General features: G+C 42.3%; 1 protein-coding gene across 1 annotated transcript in view; it reads left to right on the forward strand.

Annotated features, from left to right (window-relative positions):
* Positions 1-19,382, forward strand: part of TTC27 (tetratricopeptide repeat domain 27) — a 626,083-nt gene that overhangs the window by 111,025 nt on the left and 495,676 nt on the right. The window contains exon 5 of the mRNA XM_077486426.1: positions 17,897-18,037. Within this exon, the coding sequence (XP_077342552.1) occupies positions 17,897-18,037 (141 nt within the window). The remainder of the gene's footprint in view (positions 1-17,896; positions 18,038-19,382) is intronic.

Genomic DNA, 19,382 nt, shown 5'->3' on the forward strand with positions numbered 1-19,382 from the left:
TCACCCAACAATCGATTTTCTGGTCGTATGCATCAGGGACACTCGAATAGCAATGCATCGATGCAGTAATTAACTTCAGCACCCCTACATCCCACCAGAGACTGATCTTTTCCATATTATGGCCTAATTTCCTCATTAGGCTTTCTAGATCTCTACTTTTACTATTAGTGTTGGCAGTATTAAATACTTCATCTAGACTGATTTGTGTTTTATCCATAAATTAAAATATGTCCATGGTAACTGTTTTGGGATGTGTTTCTAAGTATGCCCATGATGTATGTTAGAAATATCCTATTAATTGACAAATATATTTAAATTTTTTTCCTACATTTTCCAAAAACTTGTGGCAAAACATTACATTTTCAAAAAACTCATTAAGCCTTTCAGAAAATACCTGGGAGTGTTTGCTTTCCAAAATGGGGTCATTTTGTTGTGAGTTTTCACTGTCCTTGTGCTCCAGGGCCTCCAAAAATGTGCTAGGTAGTCACGAAATTACCGTAGATGCGTAATTTATGCCCCTGGAACACCTGAAGGTGCTCCTTGCTTTTGGACCCCCCTATGCATCTAGGTTGTGAAAAAGTCTCACACGTGATATCCCCATACTCAGGAGGCATAGCAAAATATGTTTTGGGGTGAAATTGTAAATATGCCCATACTGTGTGTGAGAAAATAATATTTTTAGTAATTTCTGAAAATCTGTGACAAAAAATTACAACTTAAAAAAACTCACCATGCCTCTTTTTTAAATACCCATTGAACAGGGGTTATTTGGAGGGGGGGTTTGTACTGTCAGTCAGTCAGTACATCAGAACTAATCAATTTTTAAATATATGTACCATAGTTTGTAGGCTCTATAACTAAACGAACTGACTAAATAATATACACTGTTTTAGTTTATTTTTACCAAAAAGGTAGCAGAATACATTTTGCCCTAAATTTATGCCAAAAATTTGTGTAGACAATATTAGAATATAAATTTTTTGGTATTTTGTTTTTGTTTATATGGCAAAAAAAGAACAAAAAAAAAAAACCTAGTGGTGATTCACCACTTAAAGATCAGCCTCGTTTTTTGAGATTTTGGTGTTTAAAACAGTTTTTTTTGCTATAAAATTACTTGGAACCCCCAAACATTATATATTGTTTTTTTCTAACACCGTAGAGAATAAAATGGCAATAGTTTTTTTCGCACTCTAATTGCACAGCGGTCTTACAAGCGCACTTTTTTAAAAAAAAAAATTCACTTCTTTGAATAGAAAAATAAGACATAAGTAAAATTATGTCTTATTTATTTTACTTGATTTTATTTATTTTTACACTGTTTAAAAAAAATAAAAAATTGGTCACTTTATTCCTATTACAAGGAATGTAAACATCCCTTGTAATCGAAAAAAAGCATGACAGGTCCTCTTAAATATAAGATCAGGGGTCAAAAAGTCCTCAGATCTCATATTTGGACTTAAATGCAATAAAAAAAGTTGTTGAAAGTGTCCGGACTTGAGGTGGTTAAAAGCCCTCGTTTTTTTTTTTCTTTCATTCTTTTTTTTTTTTTTTTTTTTTTAAATCATTTCAAAGAATTGACAGTGTACATAAGATAACAGACACTTTTGGAAGACTAACAGTCAAAAACAAAGAAACAACACCTGTACATAGGACGAGGAATATGCTGTACTGTAACTAGACAGAGGATACATACAATTCCCAACATATGCATGGGTAATGCGTCCCAAGAAGTAGCAGTATCAGAAGTAACCATCAGCCTGATCCTGCGAGTGCCTCCCCATCAGACAAAGGCAGATAACAATCTAATCAATCATCTTAAAGTGGTTGTAATTTTGTATTAAAATAATAACATATCTATACTTCACTTCTGTGCAATGTCTTTGAGCAAAGCATCCCTGAGCCTCCTCTTCTGGGGTCCCCTGCTGGCCCTCCAGGCCCCTCCCCTTCAGTAGGTTCTCACATGAAAAGCCTATTTCCATTGGAGCACCCATGTGCACTCGCTCCTGAGCCCCGCTGCTGCGTCCATTGACAGACTTGGCCCCGCTCTTGTGTCATAGGGTTTGATTGACAACAGTGGGAGCCAATGGCTCCTGCTGCTATCAATTTGTTCAATGAGGAGAGAGACACTTACTGGAGCCACTGTGCTTGTGTTCATCGCTGGATGCATTAAGATAAAAAAAAAACTAAAGGCTTTACAGCGACTTTAACCCAAGCCATTTTTCAGCTTTCAGCGCTTGCACTTTGAATGACAATTGCGCGGTCATGCTACACTGTACCTAAACACATTTTTAATCATTTTCTTCACACAAATAGAGCTTTCTTTTGGTGGTATTTAAAGTGGTTGTAAACCCTTACAAACCACTTTGACCTACAGGTAAGCCTAGATTAAGGCTTACCTGTAGGTCCAAGAAATATCTCCTAAACCTATATGGTTTAGGAGATATTTGCCCGTAGACAGCGGCGCGCAGGCGCACTGAGCCCGGCATTCTCAGCGACGGAGCTGCCGCGCGTGTCGGCTCCTGTGCGCATGCGCGGGAGTGACGTCATCGCGGCTTCGCCGAATGACAGCGGCGGAGCTGCGAGACCCCACCAACAAGATGGATGCGGCAGACTACAGGGGACAGCGGCGACTTCGCTGGCTCCTGTGTCAGGTAAGTGACACATAATGGGCTACTATGCGATGCATAGTAGTCCATTATGCTTTGCCTTTGCAGGGAATGAAAGAGGAAGTAAACTCATCAGGGTTTACTTCCTCTTTAATCACTGCTGGTTTTTTTATTTTTTACAAAAAAAACCCCAAAATTTTGAAAAAATAAATGTTATTTTACTTTTCTCTGTCAGTAAATTTAGTAACTAAGTCATTTTTTGCCTTCACTGATGTGCGCTGATGAAGCGGCACTGATAGGCTGAACTAAAGGTGGTGTGTGCCTTTCTTCCAATCAGCTCTCACACAATGTAACTGTAGCTCTCCCTCCTCTGTGATACTTACAGATGGAGAAGGATTTTAACATGATTCTGCCCTTTTAAAGGGGTGTAGGAAAGAGAAGACTGCAGATAAACAAGTAGAACCTACGTAGGCGGATTTGTTTCATCTATGGGTATCATTGGAGTCCAGTCCCTTCAATGAGTAGATGAGAGAGGGTTTATGATCACTTTAAATGTAGCTTTAGGGATTCACACTGGGAAATTCCAGAAAGCATACAGAAAAAGGGGAAAAAGTTTCATTGTAGTAAAATTTATTTTCCCAATTAATGATAAAGGAAGGTTTCTCCGGTCATGTAGCCTGCTCTTGAGGGCTGAATGCAAGAGAGCAATACAAGGGAGATGAAGCCAGAAACTGTTTTCAAATAAATACGCTAAGGTACAATGCCTTGCGAAAGTATTCAGCCCCCTTGAACTTTTCAACCTTTTGCCACATTTCAGGCTTCAAACATAAAGATATAAAATTTTTATTTTTTGTGAAGAATCACCAACAAGAGGGACACAATTGTGAAGTGGAACGAAATCTATTGGATTTTTGAAACTTTTTTTAACTAATAAAAAAATGAAAAGTGGGGCGTGCAAAATTATTCGGCCCCCTTGCATTAATACTTTGTAGAGCCACCTTTTGCTGCGATTACAGCTGCAAGTCGCTTGGGGTATGTCTCTATCAGTTTTGCACATCGAGAGACATTCTTGCCCATTCTTCCTTGCAAAACAGCTCGAGCTCAGTGAAGTTGGATGGAGAGCGTTTGTGAACAGCAGTTTTCAGCTCTTTCCACAGATTGTCGATTGGATTCAGGTCTGGACTTTGAATTGACCATTCTAACACCTGGATACGTTTATTTGTGAACCATTCCTTTGTAGATTTTGCTGTATGTTTGGGATCATTGTCTTGTTGGAAGATAAATCTCCGTCCCAGTTTCAGGTCTTTTGCAGACTCCAACAGGTTTTCATCCAGAATGGTCCTGTATTTGGCTGCCACCATCTTCCCCTCAATTTTAACCATCTTCCCTGTCCCTGCTGAAGAAAAGCAGGCCCAAACCATGATGCTGCCACCACCATGTTTGACAGTGGGGATGGTGTGTTGAGGGTGATGAGCTGTGTTGCTTTTACGCCAAACATATCGTTTTGCATTGTGGGCAAAAAGTTCGATTTTGGTTTCATCTGACCAGAGCACCTTCTTCCACATGTTTGGTGTGTCTCCCAGGTGGCTTGTGGCAAACTTTAGACAAGACTTTTTATGGATATCTTTGAGAAATGGCTTTCTTCTTGCCACTCTTCCATAAAGGCCAGATTTGTGCAGTGTACGACTGATTGTTGTCCTATGGACAGACTCTCCCACCTCAGCTGTAGTTCTCTGCAGTTGATCCAGAGTGATCATGGGCCTCTTGGCTGCATCTCTGATCAGTCTTCTCCTTGTCTGAGCTGAAAGTTTAGAGGGACGGCCAGGTCTTGGTAGATTTGCAGTGGTCTGATACTCCTTCCATTTCAAAATGATTGCTTGCACAGTGCTCCTTGGGATGTTTAAAGCTTGGGAAATCTTTTTGTATCCAAATCCGGCTTTAAACTTCTCCACAACAGTATTACGGACCTGCCTGGTGTGTTCCTTGGTCTTCATGATGCTGTCTACGCTTTCAACAGAACCCTGAGACTATCACAGAGCAGGTGCATTTATACGGAGACTTGATTACACACAGGTGGATTCTATTTATCACCATCAGTCATTTAGGACAACATTGGATCATTCAGAGATCCTCGCTGAACTTCTGGAGTGAGTTTGCTGCACTGAAAGTAAAGGGGCCGAATAATTTTGCACGCACCTCCTTTTCAGTTTTTTATTTGCTAAAAAAGTTTAAAATATCCAATAGATTTCGTTCCACTTCACAATTGTGTCCCACTTGTTGGTGATTCTTCACAAAACATTAAAATTTTATATCTTTATGTTTGAAGCCTGAAATGTGGCAAAAGGTTGAAAAGTTCAAGGGGGCGAATACTTTCGCAAGGCACTGTATTTGACTCTCTCTACCCATTGGAGGGAATTGTCTGTAGGGATACTTGAAGTGGTAGTAGACCTATGTAAAGGTACAATTGTGTTACAATTTACCCTCAGGCCTGAGAAAAAAAATGGGCGGGGGAGGTAAATGTATTTAAAATACAAAGTACAGCTGACATTGAAGTCCCAGAGTCATGAATAAAGAGTACCAAGTTGTCAGCGTAGAGATAGGATAGGAAATATCTCTGCCCACCAATCAGATACAAATATGTATATTATGATAAGTGCATTAGATGACATCTTTCTTTTAACCAATCATAACTATACACATATTATAACATATATATTCATGATCTATAGCAGGGATGTGCCATTAGTAGATCTCCAGATGTTGCAAAACTACAAGTCCCATCACGTCACTGCCTATGGGTGTCATGCTTGTGGCTGTCAGAGTCTTGCTATGCCTCATGGGACTTGTAGTTCTGCTCTGCAACAGCTGGAGGCCCACTAATTGCATATCCTTGATGTATAGAATAGTCTTAACCTAAATGTTTCCATTAGACAGGTTCCTCTGGTTGTCTCGCTGCTAGGCTATTCTTGAATTTATAAGTTCCTCATTTAAAGTGGGGTGCCCATAAAAATAAAAATAAAATTAAAAGTCAGCAGCTACAAATACAGCAGCTGCTGACTTTTAATAATTGGACACTTACGTGTCCCAGGGTCTAGCGATGCAGGGGAACGAAGCCACCCCACGTTCCCCGCTCCGCTCTCGGCGCCGTCATTCATACTGTGGGCATCCGCCTGTGGCTTCACAGCTGGGCACCCACTGCGCATGCGCGAGCAGCGCAGGGCGCCGTGATACCCCGCACAGTCACCTGGGACACGTGACAGGTCCCAGATGACTGTGCGGCATGAGGGGAAGTGATGTCACCAGCCCGAGCAAGGAAGAAGGCAGACTACGAGGGACTCCCTAGCAACAGGTATTTAGAGGTGAGTAAAAAATTTTTTTTCCAATTACTTTATTTTTTAAGAATTTTAAACACTTTTTTGGGTGGCAACACCACTTTAAATTGGTTGTAAACCCTTACAAACCACTTTGACCTACAGGTAACCCTAGATTAAGGCTTACCTGTAGGTCCAAGTAATATCTCCTAAACCTATATGGTTTAGGAGATATTTCCAAAAAGACAGCCACCGCTGTCTACGGCGCATGCGCCATAGACAGTGGCGCGCAGGCCACAGATCGCGGCGATATGCCGCGAGTGCCAGCTCCCGTGCGCATGCGCGGGAGTGACATCATCGCTGCTCCGGCGAATCACAGTGAAGTCACTCTGGGATCCATGGCAGCGGCAGACATGAAGACGGAGGACCGCTTCGGGGGCTTCGTTCTCAGGTAAGTTATTCATAATGAGCTAGTATGCTATGCATACTAGCTCATTATGCCTTTGCCTTGCAGGTTGCTTCCCCCCCTCCCTCCCATGGGTTTACAACCACTTTAAGTTTCACTTTTACTTTATAGCTTTCTCAAATATGCTTGGAACAAACAGCTTCCAAACAGAATCTAAAGTAGCAGTCTACAACCTGAAATATTAGTCATCATTATTTAACCCTTCACCCCCCCCCTTACACAGGAGGTATATATGGCATGCACCACTATCTGGATCAAATTCCATCTCAATGGAAGAACCGTGTTGCCTTGGAGATGTGTTTTCCAAAGGAAAACTACATGTGGGTGGTGAGATTTCAAAGATTGAAGGACTAGGGACCTCTTAAATTTAGCTCATACCCTTGACTTCCCAGGAGATAATCCTGAGATGGTCAGGATTTGCTTTATCATAAAGTCTTTCAGGTGACAAACAGAACTAGTGAAGCATCTATGCAAATGTAGACATGTGCATATTTGTAGAACAGCAAAAGAAGTACAAAAGTACAAAAGAAGAATAACCCCCAGTGGAGGCAGGTTGTGGGCTTCGACAGGGAACTTCACTGTTTCTTACCCGAATGGCCCTTGTGCAGCATGGAAGGATCCGGGCTAGACCCCTAACCATAAGGCACAAGTTTGATGAGCAAAATTACAGTTAAGGGATGGTTAAAGACACATAAATGACTCCAGATAATGGGAGCAACTGTCAAGTACATCTGCTCCTGCTCGCATACCAGCATAGCCCCCTACTTTTTGGCTTTAAAGTGGTTGTAAACCCTGTTACACCACTTTAACCTACATGTAAGCTTATAATAAGATTTACCTTTAGGTACTGTGAATATCTCCTAAACTTGCACAGTTTAGGAGATATTCACTGTATCCAAATATCCGCTTGTGCTGTTTCTTCAGGCCGTTTCCCGCCAATCACAGAGCCGGAGCCTGCAAACCCGGAAATAACTCTGGGAGACATGTTGTCGGTCACAGCAGTGTGGGGGAACCGTTGCAACAGCTTCGATCTAAGGTAAGTATTTCATGATGAGCTAGTTAATGCGATGCATACTAGCTCATTATGCCTTTGTCTTTCATGTTTTTAAAAAAAATGTTTTATGAGTTTTCAACCACTTTTAACATATACCTTGAGACTAGATTTTTTTAGTTTTTATTTTCCCAGATGATATAATATAATCCTGTGATGTGGTGGACCCACCGTTACATTTTTCCACTTTTAGTTGTTTTAATACAATAACATTTTCATTTTTTGTTCTTTTAAAGTTGCAAATATTGATGCAAACAATGTTAAATGGAAGACTGTTATGACATTCTGCAGTCTTCTGACACATAAAAACTGGAACAAAAATGTAACATTAGGTCAAACAGTTTAGCATGTGCATGATATGTGCTATGGAAAATGAACAATTTTGTAAGTCTTTGAATGTGACTTTAAATGCATTTAATTCCTGTTCCCACAATTCTTCTGAGATAGGACCCAAATCGTCCTTCCATCCTTTTTGCCAGGAATTCTAGTCTGCTTTTTGTTGTGAAGGATCCCGTATAGTTGAGAGATAAGCCCCCTTTCAGTACCTGTTTGTATTAGCAGCGATAGTACTGGGTTCTGTTGCAGTGCGAGTTTATGAGCGTGGAAGTCAGCTGCTAAGGCATGACTGAGTTGTAGGTTTGAAAGAATCGTTTTTGGAAAGTCAAATTCCTTTTGAAGTACTAAAGGAAAAAGGACAAAGGGAAAAGGAGGGATCAATCGATCCACCAGTGCCCCAGGGCCATGCTCCCCATCAGTGAAATGAACCTATAAAATGATTTAAATCAGCAGCTCCTTGTACTCCTCAGAGTTAACACATTTTTGCCAATAGAACTACCTTTTTAAGGAATTTCTCCCAGAGGCCTTCCTCTGTAGACACCAAGTCTTCCATCTCATTGATGTCAACTACTTTCTTCACTCAAACGGCAATAGATGGCGGCTATGTCGGTTTCCAAAAAATGTGGGCTATAGCTCTTCGCTGCTGTAAGCAGGGGAGGTAGAATAGATCGCCTGTAGACCTTACTCGAAAACCGGCGGTGGTGCAGAAAGAAAAATACAGGGTCCTTCACTCAATACATTTGAATAATGTTGTCTACAGGTATATACAGCTGGTACATGTATTTGATACCATGTGCATACCAGAAACTGAAACCTTTCAGTTTTATTAGCTTTAAATATTCAAAATGATCAGTATTGTGCAGCTAACCTATTTGACTATAAAGAGCATAGGAGAACATACTGCCTAGTTTCTTGTGCCTTCTCCTCAAATTTTATGTTTAATGCACAGAGAGTTATCTCTGCCCTGATTGGGGAGGAGAAAGATTGCGTATTTCACATGACCAGAAAACTAGGAACGTTGCTGCTGATTATAGTAGTACCTGAGTAGTTTGGCATTTTCTTAATGTATCAGTTGCATGCAGTTTGTGGGGCAGGGCTCTTTACACCAAAGTAAGTTTATTTTACACTTTGAAATAGCTTTAAGCTTGAAGCTGGCATGTAGGTAATAGTTTTCTTTTTCCATGATAAGTCTGGTCTCAAGCTGTTCTCTTCACCTAAATACAGTAATAGTGCTTATGTCTGAGACTAATTACACAGCTAAGCATCGTGGAAAATGGTGTTTTGTCAATAGCTGGGTTATGGTTCTTCTTTTGTGTTGATTCTCAACTATATATTTTATAATCAAGAATGTCATAAGTGTGTACTTAAAGGAAATATTGCTATACACATTCTATTAAATAGAAAAAACAAATATAGCAAATTTTAGTGTGATGAGGCTGCATTGTTCTCTCTGGTGTGTGATTTTTTCTCTGTGTAATATTACTGTGTGCTATAAATCCACAGCATTGCTAAAGGCATCAGTCTTATTTTATAGGAAGAGACAAGCTGAGCTAGGTCTTCCCTCAGAAAACCTATTTTTATTTGGCTTTGTTGATGCTGGAGGGTATTGGGCTGGGAAAAAAGAGGAGCGATAGCTTAAGGAGACCTAAGCACACGGAAGTCTTAATACTCTTGGGTTATTTTCAAATTAAAAAAAACAGTACTGCTTTCCAGTGATTCCTATACCATACTGATCCTGACATATAGACACAGCATCTCTTTTTATTATTTAACGGGATTTATATAGTGATAACAGTTTGCACAACATTTTACATTGTAAAGGGAGACCGTACATTTACAATGCAATTAAATATGAGAGGGTTAAATAGGTCCTGCTCATAAGGGATTACAATCTGATAGGGTGGGTCAAGTGGTACAAAAGGTAATTACTGTGAGGGTGAGCTGAGGAAAGAATTAAAAGTTGAGTTGTTAGGTGGAGGCAGTTTAGGCCTGCTTGAAGAGATACATTTTCAGGGATTGCCTAAAATGGCCTGAGTAGGAGATAGACAAATTGAAGTAGAGAGTTCCAGAGTTTTGGAGACAAGATTGGTGAAGTAGCTTGGGGCATAGTTGTGGTGGCTTTGTATGTCGATAGTATTTTGATTTTATTTTGCTAGGTATTCGGATGCCAATAGAGGCATTGCCGGGGGGGGGGGGGGGGGGGGGGGGGCAGATTAAGGTAGGTAGGTAAGGTAGATTAATATAGCAGTAGCATTCATGAAAGACTGAAGAGGAGATGGCCTGTGTTAGAGGTAGACTTATGAGAAGGGAGTTGCAATAGATAATAAGGGAGTAAATGAATAGCTTGGTGGTTTTATTCGTTAAAAAATGAGAATTTTAGAGCTGTTAGGGAGATGAAGTCAAGCTTTTGGCAGTGATTGGCTTTGGGGCTAAAAGGACTGGTCAGTCTACAATTACACCTAGTACCCTGGTTTGAGGGGAGGGACTGATAGTTGTATTATTGATCTCGAAAGAAAAGTCAGGGAGGAGGGCATTGTGGGGGCAGGGATAATATTACAAGTTTGGTTTTAGAAACATTTAGTTTGAGGAAGTGGTGAGACATCCATGGTGATATGTCAGTGAGTAAAGATTTGGGTGTTGTTGCCATAGAGATGGTATTGGAAGCCATGGGAAGTTATCAAGGGACCAAAGGAGGAGGTGTAGATAGAAAAGAGAAGGGATCTAAGAACAGGGCCTTGAGGGACAGAGGAGATAGCGTTGTAGGTAACACTGAAGGAGTGCTGTGATAGATAGATACAGTGCCTTGAAAAAGTATTTGTACCCCTTGAAATTTTCCACATTTTGTCATGTTAGAATCAAAAACTTAAATGTATTTTATTGGGATTTTATGTGATAGACCAGCACAAAGTGGCATATAATTGTGAAGTGGAATGGGATAAAGTTGTGGAAAAATTTAAAGCAGGGTTAGGTTATAAAAAAATATCCCAAGCTTTGAGCATCTCACGTAGCACTGTTTAATCCATCATCCGAAAATGGTAAGAGCATGGCACAACTGCAAACCTACCAAGACATGCCTGTCCACCTAAACTGACAGGCTAGGCAAGGAGAGCATTATTCAGAGAAGCAACCAAGAGGCCCATGGTAACTCTGGAGAAGCTGCAGAGATCCACAGCTCAACTGGGAGAATCTGTCTACAGGACAACTATTAGTCATGCATTCCACAAATCTGGCCTTTATGGAAGAGTGACAGGAAGAAAGCCATTCCCATAAGAAGTCCCGTTTGCAGTTTGCGAGAAGTCATGTGGGGGACACAGCAAACATCTTAGAAGGTGCTCTGGTAGTGTGGCCTAAAAGCAAAATGCTACGTGTGGTGGAAACTAACAATGCACATCACCAGCAGCATCATGTTATGGGGATGCTTTCAGAAGGTGGCTAAGGCCCTGTGTACCTCTTCACTCTCCTCCCTGCCTAAGGAGTACCACGATTTTAGCAAAGTCTCTGACCAGGGGCAAGCCGGTAGTTTGCCTCCACACCAGTCGTATGATTGCGCAATTGACCCTCAACCTGGTGCCATACCCCCTCTTGGCTGGGTTTATCCTTTGTCAGTCTCGGAGGATAAGGCCATGGAGCAGTATGTTGCAGACACTTGAGTTTTCATCCGCAAATCCTTGTCTCCTGCTGGTGCTAGTTTCTTCTTTGTGAAGAAGAGTGGTGAAATGAGACATTGTATTGATTATAGGGGTCTAAATTGTTTCACAAGTTATTTGACCGTCTCAAGGGAGAAACAGTTTCCACAAAGCTTGATTTGAGAGGGGCAGACAGTCTCGTGAGGATTAAGGAGGGCGACAACACAAGACTGTGTTTAATACCAGAACAGGCCATTATGAGTACATTGTAATGCCATTTGGCCTTTGTAACACACCAGCAGTTTTCCAGAAATTTATTAACAATGTCCTCCGAGATTTGTTGCAGTTGTGTGCTGGTTTATCTTGACGATATCCTCCTATTTTCCAAGTCCCTAGAGAGCCACCACACGTCTGTTGTGTGCTTCAGAAACTGAGAGAACAATCTCTATTAAAAATTGGAGAAGTGCGATTTCCATCGTGAACAGGTTAAATTCCTGGGTTATGTAATTTCCATTGCTGGTTTTTCGATGGACCCAGAGAAACTTTCAGCAGTTTTACAGTGGCCCCGACCCATGGGGTTACGCCCTCGGCAACGTTTTCTTGGCTTTACCAATTATTATTGGAAGTTTATTTGTAACTTTTCATCTCTGGTTAAGCCCCTGACTGATATCACCAGAAAGGACGGTTACTTAGAGTTGGTCTCTGGAGTCCATTAAGGCCTTTGAGAGTCTTAGGGCTGCCTTTGTTTTTGTTCTGTGTTGGCACATCCTGATCCTATGTTACCCTTTATCCTTGAGGTTGATGCTTCTGAGACTGGAGTTGGCGCCCTTCTGTCTCAAAGTTTTTCTCTGAGCACACTATGCATCCTTGTGGCTATTTTTCCAAAAAATTGTCACCTGTGGAATGCAATTATGAGATTAGGGACAGAGAGCTGTTAGCGATCATTTTAGCCCTGAAAGAATGGAGGCATCTCCTTTAAGGTACCAATGTCCTGGTTCTCATTCTTACTGACCATAAGAATCCCACATTCTTGTCTGAGGCTAAACGCCTCTCTCCCAATAGGGCACGATGGGCTCTTTTATTGTCAAGTTTCAAATACATTGTCTCGTTCTTACCCGGTACTAAGAATGTAAGGGCTGACGCTTTGTCATGACAATTTTCCTCCACTTCCAAGATGGAGTCGGTTTTGGTGCCTGTGATTCCTCCTGATCGTATTCTGGCTACGGTTTGCATCAGTCTCACTTCTCCTTTGGGTGACAAAATTCTTGCTGCTCGGGTCCATGCTCCTCCTGAGAAACCTTGTGACCACTGCTGCGTTCCTGAGAGTCTCTGTACTGCCGTGCTCCAGAATTACTATTCTCCCAAAGCCCCTGGGAAGAATCAACTCTTTTGGGCTATTTGTGAACAATTCTGGTGGTCTAGTCTACTTTCTGATGTAGCCGCCTTCGTAGCTGCCTGTTCTGTGTGTGCTCAGAGTAAGGCCGCGTACACACGAGAGGATTGTCCGTCCAACTTAGTCCGCTGAAACGTGTTTCAGCGGACAGTCCGCTCGTGTGTGGGCTTCAGCGGACTTTTTCAGCGGACAGTCTGGCGGACTAAGTCTTTCGGAATTTCCGTAATACAGTCCGTCCAAACTTGGTTTCAGCGGACAGTCCGCTCGTGTGTAGGCAAGTTGGACGGACTAAGTATGGCGCATGCTCAGGATTTACACGGCCGAAGGTTGCATTGCAGTGTATTGGACGTCGTATTTCTAGTCCCGTTGTACGTGCTGTACACGTCATCGCGCAAGCTTTCAGCGGACTGTCTGTTCATCGTGTGCGGTCAAGTCCGTTCATTCAAAAGTAGGATGGACTGTCTGTCGGATTGTCTGACGGACTTAGTTGGCCAGACAATCCGCCCGTGTGTACGCGGCCTAAGACTCCACAAAACCTTCCAGTGGGTCCCCTACAACCCGTACCCATTGGAGAGAGGACTTGGACCCACCTGTCTATGGATTTCATTGTGGAGTTGCCCAACTCCCAGGGCAACACAGTTATCCTTATGGTGGTTGGCCGGTTCTTGAAAATGTCTCATTGTATTCCACTTAAGAAGTTGCCCACATCTAAGGAACTGGCTACCATTTTTGCTTACATGGGCTACCCATGGTGATTGTCTCGGACAGGGATAGTCAGTTTGTGTCCAAGTTCTGGCAAGCCTTTTTGTGCACAGTTCTCATCCTCACCCTGTACAGGTTGAGAACCATGAGGAGTATGAAGTGTAGTCCATTGTTGACTCCCGTAGGTTCTGTGGGTGCATACAGTACCTGGTGCATTGGAAAGGGTGCGGTCTGGAGGAATGCTCTTCGGTTTCATCCTCGGAAGTACATGCCCCTGTCCTCCGTGATTTCCATAGAAATTTCCCCCTCAAGCCTGGTGGTCCTCTGAGGGGCTGGGATAGTTGAGGGGGTACTGTCAGTGCTGGGCTCAGCCCTTTCTTCTCTGAGCTGGCCGCTCAGTTGTCGGTTAACTGCCAGCTCCCATCTCTCCACAGTGACTCACCTGTTGATATCCTGCTCATCAGTCCTGCTTATGTAAGCCGTCCAGCCCAGATCTTCTCTGCCTCTCTGGCAATTATAACAGGTTTATTATTTTAAAAAAGCCTTTAATATTACTTTAAGCAACATAGAATCATTTCTGTATTCATTCCACGGTTAGTAGGAGAAACCCAACAACCTGATACCTTACTGAGCTCTGAGTCCTCACGATGCGGACAAGGCTATCTTCTTTATCCCAGGCATTTTCTATCCATAATGGGACGTGACAAGTTCTCCCCTTGTCTCCCCTTCTATACATCCTTACTATGGAACACGCCAGGAAGTCGGCACTGCCACATAATCATAGGCAGTGAGACATTGTCCAGATGCGCGTCTGCAGAGATCAGGAAATGTCTCACTGCCTGTGATTAGCGCAGCACAGTGCCGACTTTCTGGTGGGCTCTGCACGTGGGGTGTGCGAACACGCTGGAGCTCATCCTTAATAATAACCCTACTATTAAGGTTATTGCCAAGTGCCCTATCTATACTAAACTCACCCTCTTTGCAGATGACCTTTTTATGTTTGTGACACAACCACACTTGCCGCTGCCTTCAATACTGCAGGAGTTCAGGAAATTTGGGGTAGTAAGCAACTTTAAAGCGAACTACAGTAAATCAGAAATCCTCAATATTTAATTTCCAAAGATGGTCCTACAGCAACTTTCAACCACATTTCTTTTTAAGTCTGGTTCCACTTCCATTCGTTAATTGGTAATCCAAATACCAACGGATGCGTCCCATCTTTTTTCTGGAAACTTCATTCCCCTACTCCTTAGAACCCAGGTGGGTTTATCATTATATGCATCCAGACAGCTTTCATGGCTATGTATGGTGAATACTTTGAAAATGGATGTTCTTCCTCGGTTCCTCTATCTATTTCAAACAATCGCTATGTACATACCTACCTCGTATTTCAGGAAGCTCAGTCAGATCTTTTCCAAATTCATCTGGAATGCGGCCTGTCCCGGAATACGCTATGAAATGCTCTCTCTCTCTTCTGAAAGATCAAGAAGTGTCTGGAGCCCTGGATGTGTCTATATATCCTAAGGCAGCGGTACTCACTCATCTACTGGACTGGTTCCATCATTCCTCATCTAAACTTTGAGTTGAATTGGAAAGCCATTTAAACCCAATTGATCTCTGCACCCTCCCTTGGACCCCTTCAATCCATTTTAGGGGCTCTTCACTCCTTAGTGACCTTATCTACCAGAAGATTCAAATTTGGGACTGACATCCTCTGGTGGCATATTTAAACTGCTGCGCCCTATTAACCATTTTTTTGGGACCCTGGCCTTCCCTCCGGTTATGTGTGGGGTGGGGGTATGGATCCTGGTAAAATTAAGATCATAGGCGACTTGCCCAAGTTCTTCGTGCAGACCCATCTTTAACATTAGATATACCTTGTTTGCATCATCTTCCTGACACCCAACACAGTGGCTTCACAGACAGCAAGTAATATCTTATATTCGTACTCTCCCCTCTCTGTTGGATACTCTAGCTGAACCATCGGGTTTCGAGGTTTCTGCAGGCCGACCCCCCCCCCCCCCCCCAACATATGTGATCACCCAACTTTACTGCTTATCGCTCAACACTTCTTCTCCTGACCTCCCACCATACACGCAGACCTGGGAATCAGAGATGCATCACTCGCTTTCCCTTATGCTTAGGCAAAAATGCTTTATTTTGACACATAAGCTCTCTTTAGCCACTAAGACTCAGGAAAAAAGGTTTAAGTTGGTGACTAGATGGTACAGATGCTCTTCAACTGTACAAAATTTCAACACCTGTTGGCAATGTCTTATCTCCGAAGGTAACATGCTCCACATTTGGCCATATTGCCCTCCTGTAAAGAAATTCTGACACACGATCTTTGACTTGTACTGCAAACTGATGGCGACCTCTATTCAACCCTCACCTGAGGTAGCTCTTTTGTCTATGCTCCCTGGATCTTTCAAAGCTGTAAAAAAAAGATGTACTGTGACACTTCCTGGCCATGGCCAGGGTAGTGTTTCCCCGACACTGAAGATTGACAATAATGCCTTCCCTGGGGGATTAGGCTACTGAAGTGGGACCGTATTAGGGATCTGGAACGTCTGTTGGCTTAGGAAACTGCAAAGTACGAGCAATTTTCTCATGGGCTGAATGATGACCCAAATCCCACTACCTCATAGCCTAGTTGAAGTGTAGCTTATCCCTAATCCTTCTGTCTTCTTTCTCTCCATTCCTCCCCATTTTGACAGTATGCGATCCCTACAGCATACACTTCTCTAAGGGTTATGCTGCATACACACAATCTGAATTTCGGCCAGCAAAAGACCAATGAGAGCTTTTCATCGGAAATTCCGATCGCGTGTATGCAATTCTGATGCGCAAAAACTCACGAATGCTCAGATTCAACTGCGAGACGGAAGCTATGGGCTACTGGCTGTTGAACTTTCTTTTTCTAGTGCCATCGTACGTTTTGCGTGTCACTGCGTTCTTGATGGTCGGAATTTGGTGTGACGTGTGTAGGCAAGACAGCTTGAGTGGAATTCCATCGGGAAAATCATCAGACCTTTTTCCGACCATAATTCCGATCGTGTGTATGTGACATAATAGTTTTTCAGTGTACTTCACAATGTCTTAATGATTTTCGTTCATATGATACCCATGATGTTGGTGTTGGTGCTTTGTACCTTTTATACTTGTCCTGTTTTTCTATGTTATACATAGTTACTGCCTTTAAGATCTACATTTCAGAAACGATCTCACCTTCTGAGAACTCATACTCTCCGTATGATACATTATGAGTGATACTCTCTGTTTACTTTGTGACCTATGCTAATCTGTATTGGTTAATTTGTCAATAAAATAAGATTGCACTAAAAATAAATCAGTGACATTCCTTGCTTCATCCTGATGTACTACTGACATCTGTTGTTATGAAAATAAAATATATTGAAATGAAAAAAAAAAATCAGTGACTTTTAAGTTTTAAAAGGGCACAAAAAATGGAACGCCAATTAACAGGTGCACTTGTCTAATATCATACAGTTCAAGCGGAGCTCCATCCAAATGGGGAAGTTCCGCTTTAAGTCCCCCTTCCCAGCTCCTGTTTGTGAAATGGAGCTTGAGGGAGGAGGGGGGGCGGGTACCCGATTTGGACAGGTAACTGCTCCCACTTCTGCGATCGTAAGTGGAAGTTCTCCCCCCCCCTTCCCTCCTGAAGTCTTCTGGGAGACACTAACGGTCCTAGAAGACTTCGGGATCAGTCACAGAGTGCAGTGCTGATTGCTCATGCGCAGTGGGCACCCGGCTGTGAAGCCGCAAGCTGTCAGAACATGGTGCCCATAGTGAAGATGCTGGTGAGGGAGGACACAGGGAAAGAAGACAGCGGGTGAAACTGACTGGGGTGAGCACGCCGCTGGATCGCAGGACAGGTGAGTGGCTGTTTATTAAGACCCCTTTCACACCACACCGCCCTTTGCGTCGACGGTAAAACGCCGCTATTTTTAGATTTGCGGCGCATTTCGTCCGCTAGCGGGGAGTCTATGCCATTTCCTGTCCTGCCGCGCTGTCTGCTGGGACAAACACGGGTCCCAGAGACAGCGCGGACAATTCCTATTGCGCTGCGCGACTCGCGCATACGCAGTAGGGAACCGGGAAGTGAAGCCGATTCGCTTCACTTCCTGATTCCCTCACCTAGAATGGTGGCGGCAGCAGCCGAGAGACGAGCGATCGGTCGGCCTCGGCTGCCGGCATCGCTGGACCCCGGGACAGGTGAGTGTCCATTTATTAAAAGTCAGCAGCTGTAGTATTTGTAGCTGCTGGCTTTTAATATTTTTTTCCCCAGTACAGTCCCGTTTTAAGTTTCAGGTTCAACAGCTACAGTATATGTTATAGTTGCATTCTTCAGTTTAACTGATTTGTATTTTTCAATGTTTTCCAGAGCAAAGCATTGTGCGTTGCAATTCTGAGCACGCTTGTTCTTGATGGAGAATCAGTCTACAGCTTGACAGCCAATCCAATCTTCTTAGTGCTGGCCAGAGTAATCCTTGTGAACCTGAGGAACAAACTTACAGCATTCCAGGTAAGAAATGATCTGTGTCTGAAGACGTGTTTGGAATAGATGATTGCACATTGTCAGTTGTTCATTTAGGCATTCTCCAAATGGCCTACGTAATCTTTCTAGTTCTAATTTTATTTAATGTGTACTTAACCCACACAGTTAATTAAATACATGTTCATGGACATAAACTCTCAGTACGCATGACCCTCTGGATGTAAGCATTTGTGTAATAAATAAATCGTATTGTATCGTAAATTAGTTTCATATATTAACAATGACACACAGTGTATAGCTATGCATGGTTTAGATTTTATTTTAATTTTTTTTTAAACGTTTTATATTGTCTATATTTACTGTTGCTCCCTTTAATTGAACTAAGGAAGACTAAAATAAAACAAATCTATTTGTGCACAAATACCTTTTTACACTAGTTACTGTCATTGAGTTGTAGGACAGTTCAATAGGCAGTTACCTCACCAACATTTATTTGTAACAAAAAAAACAAAAAGCAGCATATTTCCCACTTGTACTAGATAGGTGGGCCTGGAAATGCAGTCACAGGGGGATCTCATTGCCTTAGAATATATATGTGACTGCAAAATCAGGGGCTTTTCTGCCTCCCTCTACAAGGGCATTTTATTTAGTAATTTTATCGCAGGGTTTCTGTGACAGATATCCCATATAAGATCTGAATTATCTGAAAGTGGGACTCCAGGCTCTAATTAAGCCTACAATTACAGGGCTGCACATAAATGAGTACACCCAAACAGATTTGTCAGAAAACCTTGACTTTCCTTTCAGAATCAACATTTCCTATAGGACACTATACTACAAAATACTTCCACAAATGTGGGCCATTGATTGCAACCAAGATTTGCACACACAAAAAGTATCTTTCCTAACAAATTATTCAAGACCATGTTGCAAAAATGAATACACCGCAACGAAAGTCTATGGAGCAAAGCTAAAGTTTAAGCAACAAAATCCTAATTAACAATATTTCAACTAAATGTGAGTCTATTCATTAAACAGGTGTCCAGCAGAGAGTTGATTATAAAAGGGTGTTACTTAACACAGAAAACACCTTTCCATTTTATGTCAGCAATGGCACCACATGGAAGAGAAATGTTACAAGGCCTGGGAAAGAAACTACAAGCTACAAAAAGATCAGCAAAGCTTTAATTATTAGTCAGAATACTGTAGCAAATGTGACACAAAAATGTAAAAAAGATGGAACTGCAACCATTTCACGGAGACATCCAGGCCGTTCACGGAAGTTAACACTTCAACAGGAGTGTTTTCTGATGAGAAAGGTTGAAGAAAATCGTCATGCAAGTTCACTGCAGTTATCTAAAGAAGTACAAAG

Source organism: Lithobates pipiens, unplaced genomic scaffold (genome assembly GCF_037356315.1).
Source record: "Lithobates pipiens isolate NorthernLeopardFrog02 unplaced genomic scaffold, aLitPip1_a1.2 Scaffold_18, whole genome shotgun sequence".
Classification (NCBI taxonomy): domain Eukaryota; kingdom Metazoa; phylum Chordata; class Amphibia; order Anura; family Ranidae; genus Lithobates; species Lithobates pipiens.